Source organism: Pan paniscus, chromosome 9 (assembly GCF_029289425.2).
Source record: "Pan paniscus chromosome 9, NHGRI_mPanPan1-v2.0_pri, whole genome shotgun sequence".
In the NCBI taxonomy this organism is placed as follows: Eukaryota; Metazoa; Chordata; class Mammalia; order Primates; family Hominidae; genus Pan; species Pan paniscus.
In genome coordinates this window covers 72,358,504-72,385,136 of record NC_073258.2, presented here as the reverse complement: position 1 = coordinate 72,385,136, position 26,633 = coordinate 72,358,504, and the positions used below count along the sequence as shown (strand labels likewise).

Genomic DNA, 26,633 nt, shown 5'->3' with positions numbered 1-26,633 from the left:
CTTAGCCATTCCACTGTGACACACATATCGAAATGTCATGTTGGACACCATCAATATATAGAACTTTTATTTGTCAACACGAAAAAAGTAAATTTAAAAAACGCTTTAAACATACTTGTCCCTTTGCAGAAAGGAGGACAGTAAAAAAGTCACTGTGTATATAAGAAAGTTTTTCAATCCTTCATGGAAATAACCTCACATTTCTTCTACAGACATGAAACATGGAGAGAGAAACATTTCTGCTGGATTTACCTGATTTTCTATGCACCGAAACTGCCAAGGCCAGCTTGTGTTGTACAGAAATGGTCGCAGATCAAACCTGTTGTCCTCAGGGCTGTAGTTCTCGGCGTGGTACGCGGGTGTGAGCGTGGTCATCTTGTGTCTGTTCATGGAGTACTTGGAGAAAAACCGCTTCACTTTGTCAGCGACCTGGTGGGCGTGCAACACACGAGCTTCATGTTACCAAAACTGGAGAGACTCCAGGCCGGAATTCCCATGCTGGATCACACAAGCAAATGACTAATGGGTTACTCCCCGCACAGGACCTTCCACGATGGCAGGTGTGGGGGATGCCCATGCTCAGGCCGGGGACGCTGGCCGAGCTATGAAACCGGGGTCCCCCTGCCTCTGATGCTATGAAACCGGGGTCCCCCGCCTCTGATGCTATGAAACTGGGGTCCCCGCCTCTGATGCTATGAAACCGGGGTCCCCCTGCCTTTGATGCTGTGAAACTGGGGTCTCCCTGCCTCTGATGCTGTGGCATGCTGCCTTGGGAGATCTAAGACAAATCCTGCGAAGATTTATTTCACAAGGCTTCCAGGAGGTTCCATGGGACTACAATGCTTGTGGGCTTCAGCCCCAGCAAGACTCACAACAGGCAGAAAAGCAATACTATTCTGACCCTGAAGTTTACATTCTATCCTCAAAAAAAGGGAGGGCTTGTTTCATGTCGTGTTTACCTGGCTGTGGGTGAGCCTCACTCAGATTAACTTGGGGCCAGCAGAAGATGAGAGTGGGTAAAAATAACTGAAAAGTGTTACTGTGTGAGATACAGTTTTATTACGTTAGGGTCACACTGTTATCTACTTGTTCCTACAGGTTAAACCGGCCTCTGCAAAGGGGACATTACCTAACTGGCCTCCCTCTGTGATGCGTCTCACGGGCTTTACCTGTCTCGGGGTGCAGATGTGTCTCCACATGCCGAGGAGTTTGCAGAACATGCTGTAGGGCCCCATCTTGGCCACCTTCCTGAGTTTCCCATAGACTGAGAGCTCCGCATATGTCATCCCCATATCTTCCTGTGCACAACAAAAATCCGTTTCACGATGACAGCAAGTCACAGCGGGGGGAGAGCCTAAAGCTTCTTTTGGAGATGGGAACCAGAGACCAAGGAGGCGATACTTTCCCAGAGAGGCAGGAGCAGAGGTGGGCTTTACTCCCCATCGCTAGTCAGCCAGTAAGGAGGTAGCATTTGGAAAACAGCAACGAAGAACCAGGCATTTGGTTTGGAGGACCGTAACAGGTGAACGGTGGCTCACCAAGGAGCGCTCATGTCTGAAGGCCCAGTTCCTGGGGATGTGACTTTATTTGGAAAAAGAGTGTAGGCTAGGCTGGGCATAGTGGCTCACACTTGTAATCCCAGCACTTTGGGAGGCCGAGGTGGGAGGACTGCTTGAGCCCAGGGGTTTAAGGCCAGCCTGGGCAACATGGCAAGACCTTGTCTCCACAAAAAATAACAAACTAGCTGGGTGTGGTGGTGTGTGCACCTGCAGTCCCAGCTACTTGTGGGTGCTCAGGTGGGAGGATCACCTGAACCTGGGACAACAAGGCTGCAGTGAGCCGAGATTGCAGCTCTGCACTCCAGCCTGGGTGACAAAGCCAGACCCTGTCTCTAAAAAAAAGAAGAAGAAGAAAAGAGAAAAGGATAAAACGTCTTTGCAGATGTAATTAAGTAAAGAATCTGAAGGTGAGATGACTCTGAATGTGGGGTGGGCCCTGCATCCAATGACATCCCTTATGAGGGCCAGGAGGACACGTGGAGAAAGGGAGGAAGCCGCGGGAAGAAGGAAGCAAAGGATGGAGTGATGCAGCCACAAGCCAAGGAACACCTGGAGTCCCCAGAAGACGCAAGAGGCAAGAAAGGATCCCCTAGAGCAGGGGTCACCAACCCCCAGGCCATGGATAGGTACTGGTCCCTGGCCTGTCAGGATCTGGATCCCAGAGCAGGAGGTGAGGGGAGGGGCGAGTGAGCATCACCGCCTGAACTCCGCCTCCCGTCAGATCCTCGGTGGCACAGATTCTCATAGGAGTGCGAGCCCTGTTGTGAACTGCGCAAGCGAGGGATCTAGGTTGCATGCTCCTTATGAGAATCTACCACCTGATGATCTGAGGTGGAACAGTTTCAACCCAAAGCCATCTCCAACCCTCTGTTTGTGGAAAACATTGTCTTCCATGAAACCAGTCCCTGGTGCCAAGAAGACTGGGGACCACTGCCCTAGAGCCTTCGGAGGGACCAGGACTCTGCCAACACCTTGATTTCAGACCCTGGCCTCTGGAACTGTGAGGGAAGCAATTCCTGTTGTTTTACGCCACTGGGTCATTAGTGACAGTAGCTCCACAAATCATCCATGGAAGGTGTGGCTCATGGAGCAGATGCAGCCTGTCTGCTGTCCTCCTGAGCCCGTGCCCTGAAGTGTGGGGGACTCAGAGAAGAAGAGGGCCGAGGGCTCACTGAAATCTGGGCCATGTTGGAGGCCACAGGGTGCCGCTGGTATCACTATCACAGCGCCAGGCAACAAATGCTTCAAGCCAGGCTCAGAGGAGCCGATTTTACCCCGAGGCTCATACAACCCAGGCCCTTTCCATTGTTCAAGACCTGCTCCCATTCCCTCTTATTCCTACCACACCCCAGGGCCATCATCAGACAGTATGGCCAGAGCCACCGCTGGGCCTTCTTGTCCGTCCCTCCAGGGGACGCTAAGTGTTTTCACTGCAGTGGCCACGTCTGTGTTGCTCACCACAGGGTCCCCAGCACCTGATGGGTTGCGCACAAGTGGCTGCTTGGCTGGTTTCTTTCCCATGAAGTGAGCATTTTCCAGTGTAACATTTAATTCCTTCAATTCAACAATAATAGCTGGAGACTTCAATACCCCACTTTCAATAATGGACAGAACAACTAAGATGAAAAATCAACAAGGAAACAGAAGATACGAACAACTCTGTCAACCAGGGAGGCCTGGCACACGCCTGCAGGGCACTGCACCCAGCGGCGGCGGAACCCACCTTCCTCCCAAGGGCACACGGGACGCTTCCCAGGTCAGACCATCTGCTGAGCCACGAGAGAAGCCTCAGACAACTTTAAATGTTGAAGTCATACAAAGTTGCTTTCTTACCACATTGGAATAAAAGTACAAATTCAGTAACAGAAATTTTGGAAATTCATGGATACGTGGAAATTAAAGAGCGTACTCCTAAATAATCAATGGATCAAGGAGGAAGTCACCAAGGGAATCAGAAAATACTTTGATAAATGAAATGAAGACACAACAGACCAAAACATGTGGGAGGCACTGAATGCAGTGCTAGGAGGGAAATTTGTAGCTATAAACACCTACCTTAAAAAAGAAAAAAGATCTCAAATCAATAACCTAACTTTCCACCTTGAGATACTAGAAAAAGAAGAGCAAATGAAACCCAAAGCCAGCACGAGGAAGGAAATGACAGAGATCAGAGGGAAATTAATGAAAGACAATAGAGAAAATCAACAAAACAAAAAGTTATGCTTGGAAAGATTAAAAAAAAAAATTGACAAACCTTTAGCTAAAATGACCAAGAAAAAAGAGTGAAGACTCAACTAAAATCAGTAATGAAAGACAGACACCTTACAGACCTTATAGAAATCAATGGATTGGCCAGACGCGGTGGCTCACGCCTGTAGTCCCAGCACTTTGGGAGGCCGAGGTGGGTGGATCACCTGAGGTCGGGAGTTCGACACCAGCCTGACCAACATGGAAAAACCCCATCTCTACTAAAAATACAAAATTAGCCAGGCGTGGAGGTGCATGTCTGTAAATCCCAGCTACTCGGGAGGCTGAGGCAGGAGAATTGCTTGCTTGAACCCGGGAGGCGGAGGTTTCAGTGAGCCAAGATTGCACCACTGCACTCCAGGCAGCCTTGGCAACAAGAGCAAAACTCCATCTCAGAAACAAAACAAAACAAAACAAAATAAATTTTTGGATCATCAAGAAAGACAGGCGCGCATCACTGAATGACAGGGATACGTTCTGAGAAACACATAGCCAGGCCACTGCATCGTGTGAACATCCTCAAGGCACTTACACACATCCAGATGGTCTAGCCTCCTATGCACCTGTGCTCCATGGTACAGCCTGAGCTCCTAGGCTACACACGCGCACAGCATGTTGCTGTACTGAATACTCTGGGCCAGTCTAACACAATGCTAAGTATTTATGTATCTAAGTGTAGAAAAGGGACGATAAAAATACAGTAGAAAGGGTAAAAGATGGGACACCTGCATAGGGCACTTCCCAGGACTGGAGCTTGCAGGACTGGAAGCCGCTCTGGGTGAGTCAGGGAGTGAGGGGTGGGTGAATGGGAAGGCCTGGGATGCTACTGTGCTACTGTGGGCTTTCCAAGCACTGTAAACTTAGGCTACAGTCAATTAATACAAATATATTTTTCTTCCTTCAATAATAAATTAACCTTAGCTTATTGTAACTTTTATACCTTATACACTTTTCTTGTTTTTGTTTGTTTTGTTGTTTGTATTTTTTTGGTAGAGACGGGGTTTCACCATGTTGGCCAGGCTGGTCTTGGAACTCCTGACCTCAGTGATTTGCCCACCTCAGCCTCCCAAAGTGCTGGGATTACAGGCATGAGCCACCATGCTCAGCCTTACCTTATAAACTTTTTAATTAAAAAAAAATTGTTTGACTCATGTAATAACAGCTTAAAACACAAATACATTGTCAGCTGCCACACACAAGAATTAACTCAACTGGCTCACAGACCTAAACATAAGGACTAAAACTATAAAACTCTTGGAAGAAATTATAGGAGCAAATCCTTGTGACCTAAGGAAGTTGGAGGGTCACGGATCTAATTATAAAAATATTTTTTCTTATTCTATAAGCTTTTCTCTATTAAAAAAATGATTTTTTTTATTTTGCTTTTTAACATTTTTTGTTAAAAAACTAGAACACAAACACATCCATCAGCCTGGGCCTGCCCTGGGTTAGGATCATCAGGCCTGGCAGAAATTCTCTCCAGCTGCGATGGCATGTCCTTGTAAATCGGAATCTTAAGGAGGTTACTAAAAAGCTCTGAGCACTAATACATGAGCTCAACAAGGTGCAGGGTATATGGTCAATATGCAAAAATCAACTGTGTTTCTCTATAAACTAGCAATGAACAATCTACACATGAAATTAATAAAACAATTCCACTCACCAGAGTATCAAAAACAATAAAATATTTTGAAATACATTTGGCAAAAGAAGTGCAACCTTAAATTCTGAGAACTAGAAAAAACACTGTTGAAAGACATTAGAGGCCGGGCTCAGTGGCTCACTCCTGTAATCCCAGCACTTTGGGAGGCCAAGGCGGGCGGGTTACTTGAGGCCAGGAGTTCGAGGCCTCATGTTCTGGCCAACATGGTGGAACCCCATCTCTACTACAAATACAAAAAACTTAGCGAGGCATGGTGATGCACACCCATAATCCCAGCTACTCCGGAGGCTGAGGTAGGAGAATCGCTTGAGCCAGGGAGGTGGAGGTTGCAGTGAGCTGAGATTGTGCCACTGCAACTCCAGCCTGGGCAACAGAGTGAGACATTGTCTAAAAAAAAAAAAAAAAAAAAAAAAAAATTAGAGACAACTTAAATAAGTAAGACATTCCATGTCCCATGTTCATGGATCAGAAGAGTTTTTATGATTAAGATGGCGAAACTCCCCGAACTCCAAACTGATCTACAGTGTCATGCAGTCCCTGTCAAAATGCAAAAGCTTTTTTTTCTCCAGAGATTGACAAGCTGATCTCAAAATTCATATGGATGTTCAAGAGGCTCAGAGTACCCAAAATCCTTCCTACAGAGTTATAATAATCAGGACAGTGTGGGACCAGCATAAGGAAAAACAGAAAAGATCTATGGAACAGAATTGAGTGTCCAGAAATAAATCCTACATTTACAACAAGGGTGCCAAGATACATCACTGGGGGAAAGGATCATCCTTTCAGCAAATGGTGCTGGGACCACTGGATATTCCCATGCAAAGGAATGAAACTGAAGCCCTTCCTCATACCACACACAAAAGTAACTCAACTAGATCACAGACCTAAATGTAAGGACGAAAACTAGAAAACGCTTGGAAGAAACTATAGCAGCAAGTCCTGGTGACCTAAGAGGCTGGAGTGTCATGGATTTTATCATAAAAAGCCCACAGCCACTTCCCCCAGCATCCACTAAGCTACCAACCACAGCCTGGGCCTCATCACGAAGGGCCAGCATGCAGTGGAGGAGTCGAGGGTGATTCTCCTCCTACATCGCTCTAAAACACGAGCAGAGATGCCCCTCCTGCCTGCGAGGAACTTGCGTTCCTCCGCCCGCCATCTGCTCTCCCTCCCCTCCCACCATGTCATCCTCTTTCTGGGGCGCCAACCATGAGGAAGTGAATTGAAGTGTCAAAGGCCAGGGATGTGACTGACACTGAGCCCTGGGCACCCAGGCCAGGGACCCAGTGACAGCGATGCAGCACAGTTCCTGGGGTCAGGAGGGAGGTAGGAAGAGCCAGCACCACCACACAGGAGGTGGGGAGGAGGGCAGGAAGCATCGTGGCAAAGCCACCGCCATTACCTCGTCAGTCTGGGACACCTGTCCATCAGCCAAGGGCTCCAGCTCTGCAGTGGCCGGCGCCAACAGGATGCTGTGGCCAAAACACACAGAGGTCGGTCAGTGCAGCTGCGAGGGTGGTGTGAGCTCTGGGAGAGAATCCCCAGACTAAGTTTCCCGAGTACGCTGGTCCCGGCCACTCCGTTCACCGTGGGTAGGACGTCACCAAGGCTTGCGGTGCTGGGCTTTCCAGCGGGGGTGAGCATCCTGGGCTGAGGAGTGTGGGCACTGGTGTGGCCTCACGACCCCAGGAGGAGAGGCAGAGATGGAGGCACAGTGAAGGGCCAGTCCACTGGGCACCGGGCACACCTGGGTCGAGGGGACTCTGCTGTAGGGAATGTCAATGGCCTGTGCACTGCGCCACATTGAGGAGCACCCCTGGCCTCTACCTGCTAACACCCAGCACACCCCGTGTGGCGAAGCTGACTAAGCATGTCTGCAGACGTTGCCTGATGTCCCCTGGGGGGCACAGTCACTCCAGTGAGGATAAGCAAAGAAGAAAACACATTCCCGTGGCAGGGAACCTCGGCAAAGGCCGAAGAAAGGTCCAGACACTGATCCATCTGCAGTCACTGCTAAAGCACAGGCGCTCTGCTCAGATGTGGCGAGCCTCGGCCTGCCAAGCATCGGCATGGGGATGGCAGGGAAGGGAGGCAGGGCAGGCGGGGGAGGCAGGAGGCCACAGCTCCGTGATCTGGCCGGAGCCGGGGGGCTGTGGAGGCACCACAGGAAGAAAGGGAGGCTTGGTTGCAGGCCTCAAGTGCCAGCTCAGGGGCAGGACCATTCAGCAGGCAACAGGAGCTACGAAGGAGCCTGAGTGTGGGCCAGGGTGGCCGGGGCCGTGCTGGGAGAGGAGCCCCGTGGCTGCGGAGCCACAGCCCGTGAGCACACTCACCTCTGCAGGGCAGGAAGCTGGAAGCGCTGGATGCAGAACTGGACGAAGACCCTGAGGTCCGTCTTGCTGATCCCGCCTATGGGGTTGATGTCCGCACTGGAGCAGTCGTACTTGGTCAGGTAGCCCAGGAGACTGCAGGGAGAGGGAGAAAGAGCGCGGGTTCCCAAGGGGCCGCAGACTCCATCAACCCTGGCCAGCCAGGGAGTTGCTTCTTCCAGGGGCCCTGAAGCCAGAAGTGTGGCATATTCAAGCATCCCGGAGAAGTCCCAGAGCAACCCGCAAAGGTGGCAGAGGCTGCAGAGGACCCAGGAGGGCCTTTGAGTGCACCAGAGGAAACGCCGGGGATGGCAGGCAGATTTCGGGGGTCACCAGCACGGAGCTGGGAGCAGTCGTCTGAACAGAGCTGAGGGACAGAGGTCTTGGGGTGTTGGAAGTGAGCAGGGACTGGACACACGTGGACACTCTGCTGCCCGGGTGGCCGCGGGCCCCTCCCCTGCCTGTCAACTCTGAGGCCTGTGGTCGGCAGAAGAATCCATCCCTCACTAAGGTGCCCACGTCCTAATCCCCAGAACCTGTGACTCTGTCACCTCTCAGGGCCAAAGGGACTTTGCAGATGGACTCAGCTGGGGACTTGAGATGTGGGAGTGATGCTGGATTGCAGGGTGGGCCTGAAATGCAATCACAGGGGTCCTTAAAAGAAGGGGGTGAAAGTGAGAGTCGAGGGAGCCCTGACTGCAGGGGAAAGGCAGAGACGCGAGGCCGCTGGTGGTGAAGACGGAGGAGGCGTCGTGAGCCAAAGAAGGCGGGACTCCAGAGGCTGGAAATGGCGGGAAACAGATTGTCTCCAGGGCCTCCAGAAGGAACCCACTGTGTCCACACCTTCACTTGAGCCAGGGGACCCATACTGGACCTGTGTCCTACAGAACTGAGGGACCATAAATGTGTGTTGTTGAAGGCACAAACTTTGTGATCCTGGGTTACAGCCGTCCTTCTCCACCCCACCCCGCTGCCAACGCTGGTGCAGGCCTCCAGGTTCTCCACGGGACTCCCGGCTGACCACCCATCTCCTCCATACCAGGCCAGGCCAAGCCTTTCCACAGTCTGAATCCCCTCAATGGTGCCCTTGACCTTGCAAGGCCTTCCAGGCTGGCCCCTGCCTATCCCACCAGATGCATTTCTTGACACTCCCAAACTCACACCTCCGTGCCTTCTCACCCTTCCTGACCCTCACTGTGGTGCAATGTCGGGGGTGTAAGACCCCCAGGGTCCCAACAGAGGGACAGGTGAGACCCTGTGCTGCCTTCAGTGAGGGCTACCCCAGTCACCCCATCGCTCCCTGTCCTGTCCCATCCAAGGCTCCTTCAGCAGGAGCTGGGATATGGGCCAGACGGGCCAGGGGAGATGACAGTCTCCATCTTAGCACTTTTTCTCTTCCATCCCCAGTAACTGCCAAGGACTGGGGAAATCCGCCGGGGCTGACTCAGAGAGCACAGTCTGGGGAAATCCCGCAGTGCAGAGCTCAGCTCAACCTGCAGACCCGTGGGGCCAGGATGCTGCCTCATCTTGGTGGAAGGAAACTCCAGCCGGGAAGTGGGGACCATGGGGATGGGGAGGCACGGTTATAGGGGGAAAATTGAGGCAGACTTTTTCTGGTGAAATCAAGACTGAACTGGCGGACTGGTGAGACTTTGAAGCCAGCAACAGGTGTGGCCATAAATTTCAATACAGGACCACCGAGTTCCAGCAGCTGTCCCCTCCTCTTGCACTCTGCATGGACCTTTCCCCCAGGCTGGTCACTTCCATCAGCTGAAATCATGTTGTTAGAAGCCTAACTTCAACACAGCCTCTCAGCTCTGCATTCCCATGCTGACCCCAACTTAACCCCGCAGGGCTGGCTTCACTCTCCCCTCCCCTCCTGCTCTCTCTGGAACCTTCTCCTGGGCCTGCCTCTGAACCCACCCCTCCTGCTGCTGTGGGCGCGCTGGCCAGGCCCCCAGCAAAGCCACCCTCCTGCCTGGTCACCTGCTCTCATCTCCTCACCAGCAACATCCCCACTGTCCCGTACCAGCAAGTCCACTCCCTCTCTACTGGTCATTTCTTGACAGTATCTTAAGGCAAGAAAACAAATGGAGACCAGTCTGGGCAACAGAGTGGAAACAAAAAAAATTAGGCGTGGTGGTGCATGCCTACAGTCCCATCTACTTGGGAGGCTAAGGTGGGAGGATTGTTTGAGCCCAGGAGGTCAAGGCTGCAGTGAGCCGTGACGGTGCCACTGCACTCCAGCCTGGGTGACAGAGCAAGACCCTGTCTCTAATAATAAAGCAAACTCCTTTTCCTGTTCCCAGTGATCTCTGCAGCGCCTATCCTGTGCCTCCCCTCCCCTTCAAAGTGAAATTTCTGGAAACAGCTGTCTCTGACGTCTCACACCTCCCTCTGCCCGACACGCCGCACACTTTCCAAAACAGCTCTGCAGGTCTTCCAGTCCCCACTCAAGACCAGGCCTTTCAGGGAGACAATGATGGGCTCTCAGTCCTGGGGGAGTCATGACTCAGGGCTTCATGGGCTCTTCTCCACCCACCCTCACCTCCCGCAGGCCTTCATGAAACCCACTTCTCAGTAGGGCCCTCCCTGGGCAAGCTGCTTACAAACTCCCAGCTCTCCCTTCCCCTCCTTGAGCTCTCTCGGCGGACGTTTCCTACAATACGCATGTTATCTGCTGGGCTATCACTGTCTCCTCCCACTTGCAGAGAACAGGAATTGTTTCTGACTCATTCACACCACCGGGAAGAAAGCCTGAGGGAGGACAGGTGTCCAACAGGCCCCTGATGAGGAGACAGGGATGCGACTGAACTAGAATCAGAAGCAATTCAACAACAGAATTACAGGGAAATTTAAAAAAATCAACACTACACATTTGAGATTCTTGCCAGAACACAGAGGAAGAGAAGGACTGGCTGTGACCCGTGAGAAGAAGGCGGCAGAGGGAGATGCAGCATGGGAAACAGAGAGAAGGGCTTCAGTACTACATCATGAGGGGAGTGTCTGCAGCCACACAGCCTTCTGTCCCACAGTGAGAAAGGGGCAGCTGAGGGATTACGTTTACGTTTGCTTCTTTTCTTTTCTTTTCTTTTTTTTTTTTTTTTGAGACGGAGTCTTGCTCTGTCGCCCAGGCTGGAGTGCAGTGGCGCGAACTCGGCTCACTGCCAGCTCCGCCTCCTGGGTTCATGCCATTCTCCTGCTTCAGCCTCCCAAGTAGCTGGGACTACAGGCACCTGCCACCACGCCTGGCTAATTTTTTGTATTTTTAGTAGAGACAGGGTTTCACCATGTTAGCCAGGATGGTCTCGATCTGACCTTGTGATCTGCCTGCCTCGGCCTCCCAAAGTGCTGGGATTACAGACGTGAGCCACTGTGCCCAGCCCGTTTGTTTATTTTCTAAATGGCATCTAGAGACCTTCCAGCTCCCAGAACCCAATCCCACCCTGGAAAAAAATACTTGTTTCTTTGTTAACATTTTAAATACTAGAAAATGATGGACAAGAGTTGTGAGGGGGAACTCTTACAACACAATTTTATAACAGATCAAATTCTTCCTCATCTACAAAAGCAATGCAGAGCCAAAGCAAACATCAATCTCCTCAACTACACCAGAGCTGAGAATATACACCAGCCGTCACACCCCTCCTGAAAAATCAGTCCCTTACAAAGGCACCAGAGGCACCAGAAAAGCAATGGTCAAAATATGCATGAGGAGGATGAGAATTTTTATACAGTATCAGGTGTTAATTTCAAATTTCTGTAATTAGAAAAATAAAATAGGACTTAAAAGTAAAAAATCAGTTTTAAAAGAGAACACATCTGCAGACAGGCAAGGATGCAGAGTGATTAAGACACTCACACTCTTTGGGAGGCCAAGGTGGGCGGATCACGAGGTCAGGAGATGGAGACCATCCTGGCTAACACGGTGAAACACCATCTCTACTAAAAATACAAAAAAATTAGCCAGGCGTGGTGATGGGTGCCTGTAGTCCCAGCTCCTCGGGAGGCTGAGGCAGGAGAATGGCGTGAACCCGGGAGGCGGAGCTTGCAGTGAGCCGAGATCGCGCCACTGCACTCCAGCCTGGGTGACAAAGCGAGACTCCATCTCAAAAAAAAAAAAAAAAAAAAAAAAAAAAAAAAAGACACGCCATAGAAAAAAGGGAGGGATAGATGGATGGAAGGGAGGAAATGTGGACAGATGGGTCGATGGATGGACAAAGGGAGAGATAGGTGGATGGATGGGTTGGGTGGAAGATGAAATGGTGAATGAATTCATGGATAGATGAGTGGATAGATGGACAGATGGGTGGATGGACAGACACATTGGTGGATAAATGGATAGGTGGGTGGGTGGATGAACGCATGGATGGACAGGTGGGTGGAGGGATGTGTGGGTAGATGGATGGATGGATAAATGCATAGACAGATGGGTGAATGAATGGATAGATGAGTGGGTGAGTGGGTGGGTGGATGGACAGACAGATGGGTGGGTGGGTGGATGGATGGATGAATGGATGGACAGACAGATGGGTGGATGAACGGACAGGTGAGTGGATATATGGATGGGTGGATACATAGATGGATAGATGAATGGACAGATGGATGGATGGGTGGATAGATGGATGACCCAACTGATGGATGGATAGATGGATGCATAGACAAACAAATGAATAAATCACAAATAGTTTTTGAAATCCCTCAGCTCCTAAGGAGCAACTAAGAACAGCACAGACGAGCTGAGAGGGATAGAGGCTCACCTAAGGGAAGTGGGGAAACCAAGGCTGGAAAAGAATTTCTAGCAGCCTCCACTGCTGGACTTGAGGGGCAGCTTGAATTTTATCCAGAAAACAACAGGGAGGCTCTGAGTTTTGTTGAACAAGGAAGCAATATGAGAAGGGGAGTATTTTCAGTCCACATAAAAAATGAACTCTGGTTTGGAGGTGAAAACTAGCTGCAAAGGAATGACTTAAGACACAGTGGAACAGCCTAGAAGAAAGAGGGGAGCCTGACCATGGCAGAGGGCGGTGGGAAGATGAATTTGAGGCACAGTAGAGATGAAGAACCACAAGGCTGATGAAAGTGGTGAGCGCCCAGAGCCACCTGCAGGAACGTGATGCTCATCCGCTCTGCCACTCGGGTTGGGTGAAATTCTAGAGGAATGATGTCGTTCCAGGTACCAAACCCGCCATGAAAGGCACAGGATGATAGAATCTCACAGCGTGTCACCTTCAGAGACCTGAGAGGTTCAGGGGCCCACCACCACGTGCCACTGGGCCACACTCACCTCTCATCCACGTTGGCGGATCCCAGCACGAGGAGCCCACCGTGGACGCCCCGAGACCAGAGGCTCAACTGAGCAAACAGATAGGCGAGGACCATCCGTATTCGAGCCTGGAAAACACAACAGAGGAAATAACGGGTTCCCTTGCAAAGGAACACGGGGGAGACGCACACCCACAAACTCTTGAAAACAAGAAAATTAAAATAGCTTAGGAGCTCTCTAGCGTTCTGGGAACATCAGAGTCTCAGAGTCCCACAGTGTCCCGAGGCCTTCCTCTCGGGGTGGTCCCACCTCCACAGGGCTCACACAAGCTCAGTGGTGCCTTGCCTTCAAAGATGGGAGCACCCAGAGCCCAGGAGGGCAGAGGGAGCACTGGTGGCAGGACTGAGCCGTGGGGTCCCTGGGAGAAAGCTTGGCAACTGCATTTCCATCCCTTTACCACTGGCAGGAGGGGAGAGGCCACCCAGGCACAGCAGAAAGGGGACAGAGAGAGACAGGACAGATCCCAGCAGCTGGAGCCCCCGGCCTCTCTTTTCCTCCGCCCATCACAGAGCAGTCAGTCAAGTGCAGTAGCTCAGGAGGCAGACAGCGTCTGGGCTGTTCCTTGAGGATTAAAGAGACACACACTCACACACAGTCATGTGCACTCTCACACTCATGCACACCCACCCACCCACATGCTCACAGGCATGCTCGTGCACTCATGCAGACGCACTCATGCACACAACTGTGCACTCACGTTTGTGCACACTCACACATCCACACACTCACACTTGCTTTTGCACAAGCACTCACAAGCACACCCACACTTGTGCATACATTCACACACTTGTACTCTCATACACTCATGTAACCTCTCACGCTCAGGCTCACACTCAGGCTCAGACACACCCTCTTGCTCTTGCACTCAGGCTCATGCACACACTCGAGCACGCACATCCTTACACCCCCGCTCTTGCTCTTACACATCACATGCTCATGCACCAACACACACACAGACCCCCTCCTTGTTAACAAGGCTGCATGACCGACGTCTTCAGTGAGGCATACAGGCTGTGACCCCAGCACTGGCTGTCCCTAGGTAACCGGTGCCATGAGCTTCCTGGAGACGATGGCCCAGGTGGGGGCACCTGCACATCCTGTAGTGATTGTCCCAGTGCTCCCTGCACTCCCACCCCCAGGGGACGCCGGCCCAGGCGGGGGCACCTGCACATTTTGCAGCGCCAGGTTTTCCCTGCTGCTTCCTCCATGAGCTGCAAACAGAGGGCTCTTCCCCGTCACCAGGCTGAAGATGCCCATGACGGCCTTCACGGCTGGATCGATGTTGAGACTGATGTGGTGGCTGGAAGGAGAAGGGTAGGCGTTAAAGGCAGCATGTGCACGTGTGTGCATGTGTGTGCGCATGAGCAGTGAAGCCCTGATGACCTAAAACTGACCACTGTAACCCATTTAAAGCGTATGATTTGTGGTGTTTAGCAATCCACAGTGCTGCGCAGCCATCACCACCATCTAGCTCAGAACTTCCCATCACCAGAGAAGGAAACCCCATCCCACTGGCAGTCTGTCCCCACTCCCTCCTCCTCCAGCTCTGACAGCTGTGACAGTGACAGATGCAGAGAGTGACAGACACCCTCTCTCTCTATGCCGTGGCCTGTTCTGGACATTGTGTGGAAATGGAATGGAAATGGAATCAAACACCATGTGGCCTGGTGTGGCTGGCTCCACTCCCTTCATCCGCACCACGTCTTCAAGGTTTCTCCTCACTGTGTCATGTGATCATGCTCCACTCCTCTTCGTGGGTGACTAATATTCCACCGTGTGAATGGACCACAGTTTCTTCCTCCGTTCATCTGAGATGGACCTTGGGTTGTCCCTGCCTCTTGGCTTCTGTGAATGGTGCTGCTATGGACTTTCCTGAACAAGTATCTGTTCGGGTCCCTGTTTCTGATTCCTCTGAGTACATATCTAGGAGGAGAATCACTGGAGGGCATGGGGACAGCTTTTAGCTGAGCTCAACAAACAGGATGGGGAGCTGCTCATTTTCTCCTAGGAGCCATTATGGATGGAATATTCTAGATAGAACCCAGTCTTTCTTCTCCGGAAAGGTGCCCTCCTCCCACTGTCCTCACATAGAGAACTGCCCGTGGAAGAGGCAGTGAGGGCGGGGGAAGAGAAAGGAGGAGGGGTAGGAGCCAGCCTGCAGCCAACTCCCAGGACCTGCTGCACACCCTGGTGAGCACATACGACCTGCAGCCTGCACTGGGAATGCCAGGAGTGAGGGGACAGAAGGGCGGAAATTGCAGGCACCATCTGAGACTGGGGTGGGTCAGATAGGAAGGACTCATACACAGCTTCCCTGAAATCTGGCTCAAACCAAGAGAAAGTGGAGCCCTGATAAGCTCCTAGGTGCACATTTAAGCAATTGCTGATGACAGGAGAAACAAACTGGTCTATCCGTACAGTGGAATATTATGCACCCACAAAAAGGGACGGAGCACTTACACGTTTATCCACATAGTGGATGACACGATGCGGAATGAATGAAGCCAGTCACCAATGCACTCACAGGCGGAGCCTCCAGCGACTCTGAGCTCTGTCAGCCACCTGCCATGCCCAACACCAGGGACCAACTCTACCTTCCAATCTGCTGGGCCAACTCTCTGGCCCGGGTGCACGTCTCCTGGGAGGAGTTCTTGCTGGCCATGTAGCAGGTGGTCAGTATGCGTCCACAGAGGTCTCGGGGATCCTGGGGGGTGTAGCTGATCTGGTTCACAATGGTGCGGACATCAGCCAGCACTTCCTCATCTGAAAACCACCAGGACAGAATGGGTGGAAGTCACCTGAGTGTGTGGGGTGTTTACATAGTTCCACCCCGGTCTACACCCCCAGGTGCCCGTGCGGCTCCACCCCGGTCTACACCCCCAGGTGCCTGTGCGGCTCCACCCCGGTCTACACCCCCAGGTGCCTGTGCGGCTCCACCCCGGTCTACACCCCCAGGTGCCCGTGCGACTCCACCCCGGTCTACACCCCCAGGTGCCCATGCAGCTGCACCCCAGTCTACGGCCCCCACGCGCCCATGCGGCTCCACCCCGGTCTACACCCCCAGGTGCCTGTGCGGCTGCACCCCGGTCTACAGCCCTCAGGTGCCCGTACGGCTGCACCCCGGTCTACACCCCCAGGTGCCTGTGCAGCGCCAGCCCAGGCTATGGCCCACAGCCCCATCCATCGGGCATCATCACCGCTGTTCTGCTGCATATGCTAAGGTGATGTCTGATACCATATCACATGGGGGAGGATGTGAACCTCCGACGCCTGTGTTCTCCCCACCAGGCCACACCGTGCACAGAGCAGGCAGGTACAGCTCTGGAGACTCAGCCACATGGGCCCAAAGCCCCAGGAAGCTACTGATGGCCTTGCTGCCTTAGCTGCAGGACTGGGATGTGACGCTGTGACATTTGTGCGTGGCCACAAAGCCCCCTTCACCCCGATGTCCATGGCACGGGTGTTTCCTCTGCCCCCTCTAGGTCCCCAACTCAGGCAGCCCAAGGGCTGGACCCTGGAGCCTCCCTCAAGCCAACAGATGTCACCTACTTCCACTCCTCACGGCCTCGCAGACCTGGCAGCACATGGAGTAGATGAGGCAGGCGGTGGCTGCGCTGTCCACCCCGCCACTCAAGGGCAGCAAAAACCCTGCCTGGAATGGACCAATCAGACAGCGTGAGCAGAGCCTCGGAGAAGCAGCATGCCCATGGATCAGCCAAGCTCCACCCATAGACCTCAAGGAGGCGTCCACAGAAATGCACGTGGGTGTCAGCACTTTCCATGGGGTCAGGACAAATACCCGCACGTGGCAGGATGAATGGATTTTTCAGAGGGAAAAAAGACACTTCACTGCGGGGCGTGTCAGAGGCTGACTCCACCAACAAACTGCAGATACGCATGATTACAGTGCTGGCAAGATGGTGAGCATGACCCTGAATGCTGATGGGCTGGGTTCCGCTGAGCCTCCAAAGGTGGAGCTGACCCACCAGCCACTGTGCCCACCTTGCCTCTGGCTAGCGCAGACTAAGCTCCCCATGGAGGCAGAGTGATGAAATGCTTTTTGTTGTTTGCACTAAAAAAAAAAAAAAAAAAAATCCCTACCCTGCCCCAGAATAAAACCAGACCAACCAGCAGAACAAGCAAAGTGGGCTCACTAGAAACTGGAAGTCTTACCTGTTGACTTCGTCTTAAAAAATCCCAGAGCCAGCAGGCAGGTCCAAGGCTGCAGGGCAATCAGAACATGGAGCCCGGAGGCGGCGGCCCCTGCCCACAGCACCCGACAACCCACCCAAGCAGGCCCCAGGAGGCTGCAGTGCCAGAGTCAACGCTGGGCTCTCAGGACGCCCGTCTCTGCTTTAGGCACCTCGTGAGAAGGGACGCATGTGATTCTGAAGACAGCCCCAGGACGCGGGTATTATCATCGTCCTCATTTTAAAATGGGGACACTGAACCACAGAACGGACGGACAGCACCTTGGGGCCCAAGGTCACAGCACAGGGAAGCAGCAGGGCTGGGGGTCACACCCAGGGGGTCTGGCTCTAGCATCCACGCCCTCAACCCAGGGGAGGCACAGTTGCCTTCTGCAAGTCCCCACCCAGGCAGGTTCTGAAAACCCACTGCGTGACCTCCAGGAGTCCCCATCCCAGGGGCGTGGCCACACAGACGCCAGGTCCCTCCCAGGGGTCAGGGGCCACACACCTTATCTCCTCCTCAGGGCTGTGGTATTTCCACTCGATGGGCTCAGAGATGGGTGCCAGCAAGTCCTCGTGGCACGAGAGGGCAAAGTCCACCTTCACTCTGGGGTAGGGGCTCGCCCTGCTGGCCTGGCAATGGAGATTCAAGACAGAATGACTCCCAGCTTCACGGAAACCCTCTGGGTCCCCAGGACCGACAGACAAGCAGGACTCCATCAGCCACAGAAACGCATGTCAAAACCACAGTGAGGCCACCCTCACTCCCACGAGGATGGCGAGAAGCAAAACGACCAATGGCAACAGGTGCTGGTGAGGGGTGAGAAACCGGGATTCTCAAACCTGGCTGCCTGGAAACTACCATGGTGCAGCTGTGTGGCAAACGCTCTGGCAGCTCCTCAAAGGCTAAACAGAGCCAGGCACGGTGGCTCACACCTGTAATCCCAGCACTTTGGGAGGCTGAGGCAGGTGGATCACCTGAGGTCAGGAGTTCGAGACCAGCCAGACCAATATGATGAAACCCTGTCTCTACTAAAATTACAAAAATTAGCTGGGCATGGTGGTGGAAGCCTGTAATCCCAGCTACTAGGGAGGCTGAGACTGGAGACTCGCTTGAATCTATGAGGCAGAGGTTGTGGTGAGCTGGGATTGCGCCATTGTACTCCAGCCTATGGTAGTTCACAGCAAGGGTGAAACTCCGTCTCAAAAAACAAACAAACAAAAAACCAAAAAGCAAAAAACAGTTAACAGAGTTACCATAAGACCCAGCCAATTCCACTCCTGGATAGACACACCCAAGAGAAATGGAAACATGTGTCCCCTCCAACAGAAGTACATGTATGTTTGTAGCAGAATTGTTAATGATAGACAGAAAGTGGAAACATTCCCGATGCCCATCAGTGGAAGAGTGAATGAACATGTGTCCATCCCCGCTACGGAACACTCTCTGACCATACAAAGGGATGAGCTACAGCCACTCCCTGTATCTGTGGGTTCTACACGGGCAGATTCAACTGCACACAGATAGAAGATACAGTAATCACGGGATTTGAAGCCCATGGATACAGAGGGCCGACTCTTCATATCAGTGAGTTTTGCAGGGGGCACTGTGGGACACAGGCATCCCTGCAGGGGATCGGTGCAGGCTCCTGGGTCCAATCCCTGTGGATACCAAGGGGTGGCTGCACCCGACACATAGATAAACCTTGACAACAGCACAGTAAAGTGTGGGAAGCCATACACTGTGTGATTTCATCCCAATGAAACGTCGAGAATAGGCAAATCCATGAAGACAGACAGTAGACTCGTGGTTGCCAGGACTGGAGGAGGGGAACGGGGTGCATAATGGGTACAGTTTCTTTTTGGGGTAATGAAAATGCGCTAAGATTGTGGCTGCATAACTCCATGAGTACATGAAAAACCACTGAATCAGGTGCTTAAATGGATACATTGGGTGGTATGGCAAATACAACTTAATAAAACTGCTATGAAAAAAAGGCTGGGCATGGTAGTTCACGCCTGTAATTCCAACACTTTGGGAGGCCAAGGCAAGAGGATTGCTTTAGCCCAGGAGTTCAAGACCATCCTAGGCAACATAGTGAGACTCTGTCTCTACAACAAAAAAAAATTAAAAAAAATTAAAAATTAGTTGGGCATGGTGGTGTGTGTCTGTTGTCTCAGCTACTTAGGAGGCTGAGGTGGGAGGATCACTCGAGCCCCTGAGGTCCAGGCTGCGGTGAGCTGTGATGGTACCACTGCACTCAAGCCTGGGCGACGGAACGAGACCCTGTCTCAATCAATCAACAGCAGAAGAGTCCGCTCTGTTATGAGCATCACACTTCTTCAATGTTTGCAAAAATCACTGTCTCATGACAGCTGCTCAGTTGGACATCCTATTTGTGACGATGTCCTGCAGAAACGCAGAGCTCCAGGTTACCAGCAGCAGGACCTCGGGCTGCAGGAGGGGCGTTACTTGCATCCCAGGGTCTCAGACACAGGCTCACTTGTGCCTTGGACCTTGCCTCCAACTGCCGAAGTGGGGACCAGCCTCGGCTGCACACTGTGTGCCTGTTCCTACCACGCTTGCCACCCCCCACCTTGAGGCCTTCCTGGGCTCCAAGGCTGCTTGGGTCTTCCTTGTGTGGCAGCCCCTAGCATGCTGACTGTCTCGTCAGCCTCTCTGCCTGCCTGTCCCCAGCTCACCCCAGCTCAGGGCCTGGCCCAAGCAGAGGATGATGGGCAACAGATGGAAGCAGGTTCTGTCTGCGGCACCAGCCCCTTTCCACGCTTGGGAAGTCCGGAACTTCCCTGTCAGACTTTTCAGGCACTGCACCCTCACGGCCTCCACCAGGCCCGCACGAATGGGGCCACTTTCCACGTCTTTGATGAGCATCCCACACAGGTGTCTACTGGAGCACTCACCGCCAGGTTTCGAGATGAAATCTCCGCCCTGTAGCTCCGGACGTCCTCCAGATCCAGCGTGGCCGTCAGGACTTCCTGGGGAAGGAAATTTCAAAGAGAACCCATGATTTCCCATTTGTTCCACTCCCACGTGTAATTTGGCCACTGTCAAAGGTGTTGTCACACCTTCTAAAGCAGGGGCTGAGACCCTGGATTCCTGGGGGCCCAGGGATGGGGCAGATGACATTGAGGCGGGCCCATAGCCCTTCCCCGTCACTGTTGCCACCGGAACCTCCACTTCATTCAGACACTTGCCAGTGACCCACTAATCACAGCACAAGACACCACCCTGTCAATAAGACACACCCCGTCAGTAAGACACACCCCTGTCAGTAAGACACTCCTGTCAGTAAGACACACCCCTGTCAGTAAGACACCCCCATGTCAGTAAGACACACCCCTGTCAGTAAGACACCCCAATGTCAGTAAGCCTCTGCCAGCGACTTCTGGGAACACCCCTCTCATCAAAAAGACACGCAAGGAGCCAGGGCCACTTTGCTGCCTCTGCATGTGGCTGTGTGAAGATGGGATGGCTGGAGCTGGGGCAAACATCCCATGCCCACGAGGAGAGGCAATCTGAGACAGGCCAACACAGAGGAGGGCGGAGCTGGAGAAGCAACCTGAGACTGAGGCCAACACAAAGGAGGATGGAGCTGGGGGAGGGCAGAGGCGGAGCCGCAGCCCCGGCATCCACACCAGGGTCTTGGCCTGGACGTGCTGCCTGTGTCACAGGAGGTGACACTGCCCTGCCTTTGAACCCGGCTATGGTAGGGGTTCTGCCAATTGCGGTATATGCAGACATGAGGTTTTAACTCATAGGGGTTATTCCTTCATGAAAAAATATCTTTATCAAATTGTGTTCCTGAGTGTTGCCTTGCTAAACACGAGTGTGGGACAGCGGGAACAGCACCTGCACCACTGCGGCGGTTCACAGGATGGCTGTGGCCACCTTGCGCACCCCTTGCTCCTACCGCTGTAACAGGGGGCCATACCTGGCCGGAGATGCCCATGAAGACAAGGAGACCGATTCACGCATCCTGTGGTTCTCTGGCTGCTTCCCAAAGTGACGGCACCCTGGCCACCAAGCTTCCATGCAGAAAGCCACGGTCCGTGTGAAGCCATAAAACAATGGAGATGAGGGAAGGCGAGGATCGTTCCATGAGAAGGTGGCTCCATCCCACTCTCCCCGAGGCTAGGTTAACAGCCTGCCGCACGGCGGCCTGACTCCAGGCACACGACAAGCCGGAAAGCCCAGGGGATTAGGAAGACCCTGAGAAACGCGGGCCCGACGGGGGTGATCGGCAGGTCTGTTGCTTGAGCAGGAGGCAGAAGGGGTGACTCTGAAATGATTCCACGTGTCACAAGACTTCTGTTGACCATTTCAGGTGCACCACGGAGGACCTGGTGGAGGGCAGTGGCCCGAGCCTGAGGACAGCGCGGCCACTCTGAATACAGCAGGCCTGTGGCCGCAGCCTACGACGGAGCTCTCAGGCAACATCAGGAACTCTAGAGACGTGTAAGGCAACGGCTCCCAGATTCTAATGCACGAAACAACTGCCTGGTGCTCACTAAATATACAGACCCCCGAGGACTCCGATTTGGTGGCTTGATGTGGGGCCGGGAACCTGCGGGGGTCCTGGGGCAGGTGATTGATTGCCAACACACCTGCCAATCAACACGACCACCAATGTGCCTGTGGCTCTGACGTGGGGAACGGGGAGAGGACCACACTTCCCATCAGCAGGAACTTAATCCTTCTCTTCAAAGCCCTTCCAGCTCTGTCGCGGTTAATGATGAAGCGCAAGGAGGCCTCTGGGGACACTGTCATGTGGAAAGCAGGGCCTGGAGTCGAGACGGCCACACCCTTGCCTGTCCCCTGTGCAAGAAACCCCTGAAAAGACCATGGAATTCTTGTTCAGGGTGAAGTTCACTTGGTCCACTATGAAACTGGTTTGGTTTTGTAACCGCCTCCGTGCTGACCACACCTATGCTGTGCAGAAAGCACCAGACAGAATCATGAAGATGGGAACGCAGCGGGAGCAAAGCAATGAACTGCTTAGACAGCTTCACAGAGTCGGCGACGCCAGGACACAAGCTCGCCCTGCTCCTGCAAAGCCAGCTGCAGAACACGCCTCCGGTGCTACCGCCTGCCTCGGTGAATCCGCCGCTTTAATGCCCATTCCCAACAAGAGCAGAGTGGAAGGCCGTCGGGTCCAAAGACGAGTCAGGCAACGCTGTGTGTGGGAGGGAGTGCTGTGGACCCGCGCGTGGTCTGAGCCCGAGAGTGGAGACGCTCCCACCCACGCCGGCTTGGGGCAGAACTAAAAGTTACTTTTTGTTGTATTTGTGCACTTGGGATTTATTTCCATTTGTGGCAATAATAGCCCATTTTTTCTTGTTTGCTTCAAAAACAGAAAGAGAGGCCGGGTGCGGTAGCTCACACCTGTAATCCCAGCACTTTGGGAGGCTGAGGCGCGTGGATTGCCTGAGCTCAGGAGTTTGCGACCAGCCGGGGCAACACAGTGAAACCCTGTCTCTACTAAGTAAATACAAAAAACTAGCTGGGCATGGCAGCATGGGTCTGTAGTCCCAGCTACTTGGGAGGCTGAGGCAGAATTGCTTTAACATGGGGCGGAGGTTGCAGCGAGCCAAGATTGCGCCACTGCACTCCAGCCTGGGCGACAGAGCAAGACTCCATCTCAAAAACAAACAAACAAACAACCGAAAGGGAGAGTGGCCCAAACCTCCCCAAGGACTTTCCAATCTGTGCTCCCTTCTCTGTGGAGGAAGTTTGCCTCCATGGCGATAACGATTACCTGGGAAGCCTTGCCCTGTGCTAATGCGCATCTTTAGCCACAGAATGTGCAGAGCTTTCATCAGCTTCCCAAAGGAATCTGGGGCCCCAACAAGGTCCTGAACCCCATTCCAAGCGGCAGCTCAGTTGCTGGTGAGGAATGTGCCAAGCAGGGTTCTTAGCTTTGTTCTCTGTCATCTCCTTCCTCGGAGCACCCACATATCTGTGTCGCTTCGGGATAGCAATGGCGCTTCCGACCTGTAACTCACAGCTCCCCCGGGGCCCTCCCTCACGCAGCTGGCCACTGTGTGCTCAGAGATCCCCACAGAACAAAGCCTCCCTGACCAGAGTGTCCTGGGGTCTCCACTTCTGCTTCCCAGGACTCAGGGGCAGCGTGGCATAAGGCCTCAGATGAGTATATGTGGCCTCAACACCCAAGGAAGACAGACAGGGCCTTGAACGGCCTCACCATACATGGGATCCCTGGACCTGTCTCAGGGACCATGGAGCCTGCTCATTTCAAAGGAGTGGCTTTGGTTCCCTGCCAGCCCTCGGAATTCAAACAAACCAACGACACCCTCCCGCAGGGGCCAGGCGGCACCCATCCTCTCATCACCACAGAGCCCGCCTCCCACAGCGGGGGCCGTCCCCTCTGTTCCTGAGCACACTTCCACCTGGCCCTGCGTGGCACGGAGCCCTCCTCCCGCACTGTGGGAACGCAGGACTCGTAAGCTGCCCTCAACCTCATCCATCCACTACTATGTGCTGTGTGTCGGGGTTCAGCTGTCTCCAGACCCGAGGGCGGGAGGTCCCCCCTCACCAACCAGGTAAATTTGAGGCCATCAGAGCAGGTGGGACCCCTGGGGGCTTCTCCACAGGGGCCCTCACTAAGCACCCGGCTTACAGGGGAGAGCCAGGAGCAGGCGGGACCCCCGGGGGCTTCTCCACAGGGGCCCTCACTAAGCACCCGGCTTATAGGGGAGAGCCAGGAGCAGGCGGGACCCCCGGGGGCTTCTCCACAGGGGCCCTTACTAAGCACCTGGCTTACAGGGGAGAGCCAGGAGCTTGGCCTCTGCACAGAGAACCCTCCCCCAGGCATGTCCAGGCCCGCTCATTACCACGTCATCCAGAGAAAACTGGGATCCTTGAGCAAAGACGCTTCCGTTCATGGCGATCATGGCGCAGCCGTCGTAGTACAGGCGGTCCCCGTCGCAACCCTTCTGGTTGGCCAGCAAGTAAATCCCACCGTTCTGAAAAAGGAGGACCCCACAGCGGAGTGGTCAGCTGTGTCCACCACCCTCACCTGCCACCTGCCCAAGTACAGGAACCTCCGCCGAGTCCCGCTAGGTCATCCTGAGTGGTCCCACCACCGCAGAGATAACGCATATGTGTGGGGAAGCACAGACCTGTGAAGCTGCGGCGAGCCCCGCCTTGCTAGGTGCCAGGCTCTACACAAAACATTTGTTTTTCCTTCACAACAACCCTACAAGGCAGACCCCATCACCTCCCTCAGGCATGATGAGGTTCAGACAAGCCAAAGAAAGCTCTGCGTGATGAAGCCAAGACTCAAACGCGGCTCAGCTAGACCCACATCTGCCCCGTGAAGGATGAACCAGCACCGCCCCTCGCACGTCTCACTGCCCAACAGCAGGAGCAGCAAACGTACGGGTGTTCCCTACGCCTCACCATGATGCCAACGAACAAGGAGCACGTTCCGGTTCCTGGTCATGGCAGAGAGGGTGACAGGGTTGCTTCATAGGGTGGCTGCGTGGGTGAGATGGGCTGTGCCGGCGAAGCCCTGGAGGGCAGCAGGGCACACTTGTTGAGTCCAGGCCATAATTACTAGCCTGGAACGTCCATTGTGTGTGGGCCCAGCCCTGCGATGGGCACTGAGGATGCAGGAGTTCTTGAGATACAGTGTCTGCCCTGTGGCGCACGCTCCCTGGCCCAGCCCCTACCTTGCTGGTGACCATAGTCACGAGATCCACCCTGGTGTTGGCTTTGCGCAGAACGTGGTGGCTGCCCGAGGCGTTGGTGATGATCTCCACGCCATCCAGGCCCATGTCGATGTGTGGGCTGCAGGCAGAGGCAGGTGAAGAGAACAGGCCACCAGACTCGTCCAAACCAGCCTCCCTGGCGGCCCCTTGCACTCTCCCACGGCAGCTCCCAGCCCACGGCCACAGCCACGGCCACAGCCCCAGGACGTCTGCAGTCCCAGGTCCTCCCAGCTGGCCCATATGAGGTGGGCGATCAGACAGCACAGGGGCATGGGGCTGACCTGTGGGGTGTCCAGAGCTCCTCACAGATCTCACTTCCAATGCAGGTGTCCCATGTCACCAGCACCGCATCTCCGAAGGGTACGGTTTCCTGCAGTCGGAAGAGAAGAGTGCATGAGATTCACTAGCCATGCCCTGTCTGGGCCACGCACTACCTAGGGCCACGGACATCCTGCAGCCACAAGAGCTGGAGTTGGCTCGGGGCTCTCGCACATTCCGAAGAGGTGGGTGCCCTGCGGCTGCGCATGGGACACCGGGTGGTGCCAGGCAGAGACGCCCTTAGGAGCCTATGTGTGGAAGAAGGGGACGCCTGTACTCTGAGCAGCCAAGGGGCAGGATGTCACGGACATCGATGGGGCTGCCAATTGGGGCCAGCAGCTTCTGAAGCGACCCTGTCCTGTGATCACACTGAAGCAGCTGCTGCCCTGTGCTGATGAAGCTAGGCCCCCACTCCCAGCCACAAGGCAGTGGCTGAGAGGGGACACCAGGGTGCCTTCCCTTAGAATTCAAAATTGAGAGTAGGGCATTTTGCTGTCGGTCTAGATAACACTTAAATGTCAGAACATAGCCCCTGGGGGTGGAGAAGGCTGTCTTCTGCCACAAGGAGGAAATGAAGAGGAGGAAGCCAGTGTGAGCGGGGGAAGGGAGGAAAAGCAGCCCCAAGGCAAGGAGGAGCCGCCCTGGCTGCTGTCTGGCCACGCAGCCCCCCTCACTATAGGAACCTGCCTCCTTTGTCTGTTTCAGACCTGTGAGCACTGTGGTGCCTTCCGTTACCTGGATCCCAAAGCGTTCCCGCCCCACCTGGCCCACTGTTGGCCGAGAACAGCGACAACCGACTGAAAAACGGGCTCCACACCCAGGGACTCACCTGCTTTGTCAGGTCCTGTATCATCCGAGGCAGAAAGTACTCCTCTGTGTGCCTGGAGAGGAAAACACCGAGGAGCTGAGGATGAGCATCTCAGGACAAAAGAGGAATGGCGGCTACATTTAAACAAAACTCAAACTGAACCCTCCAAACTGATGAACTGGCAAAGGAACTGCCAAGCGTTCCCCCCAATGCAATAAACAATCACATTCAGGTAAAAAGAAAAGAGTATGAAGGTGGCTTGAGGAGACTATGTGACATGGTGGTGGGCTGGGCTCTCCGAGCATCGGGCTGCCTCAGTTTCCCCACACGCTCATGTTCATCTTTACTGAGAGATGTGTCACAGGGGATTTGCTGAGAACTGGCCACGTTGCCTCATGGAG

The 26,633-nt window shown here is 53.8% G+C and overlaps 1 protein-coding gene across 9 annotated transcripts in view; it reads right to left on the bottom strand.

The window, feature by feature from the left end:
* NADSYN1 (NAD synthetase 1) overlaps positions 1-26,633 on the bottom strand; it is a 93,314-nt gene that overhangs the window by 47,411 nt on the left and 19,270 nt on the right. For 8 of the 9 annotated variants that reach the window (XR_010113469.1, XR_010113468.1, XR_004665160.3 and 5 more), the window contains exons 6-20: positions 26,254-26,305; positions 25,388-25,476; positions 25,068-25,185; positions 24,228-24,359; positions 20,277-20,351; positions 17,863-17,987; positions 17,338-17,386; positions 16,714-16,816; positions 15,759-15,927; positions 14,329-14,464; positions 13,126-13,232; positions 7,803-7,934; positions 6,872-6,941; positions 1,170-1,298; positions 253-429 (exon numbers count right to left, since the gene is read on the bottom strand). Coding sequence is in view for 3 of the 9 variants with exons in the window: in XM_003828773.5 (XP_003828821.1) it covers positions 253-429; positions 1,170-1,298; positions 6,872-6,941; positions 7,803-7,934; positions 13,126-13,232; positions 14,329-14,464; positions 15,759-15,927; positions 16,714-16,816; positions 17,338-17,386; positions 17,863-17,987; positions 20,277-20,351; positions 24,228-24,359; positions 25,068-25,185; positions 25,388-25,476; positions 26,254-26,305 (1,663 nt within the window). In the remaining 6 variants the exon portion in view is untranslated. Of the gene's footprint in view, positions 1-53; positions 430-1,169; positions 1,299-6,871; positions 6,942-7,802; positions 7,935-13,125; positions 13,233-14,328; positions 14,465-15,758; positions 15,928-16,713; positions 16,817-17,337; positions 17,387-17,862; positions 17,988-20,276; positions 20,352-24,227; positions 24,360-25,067; positions 25,186-25,387; positions 25,477-26,253; positions 26,306-26,633 lie in introns of those variants that run through there. The other variant, XM_063608636.1, reaches the window with a different exon arrangement.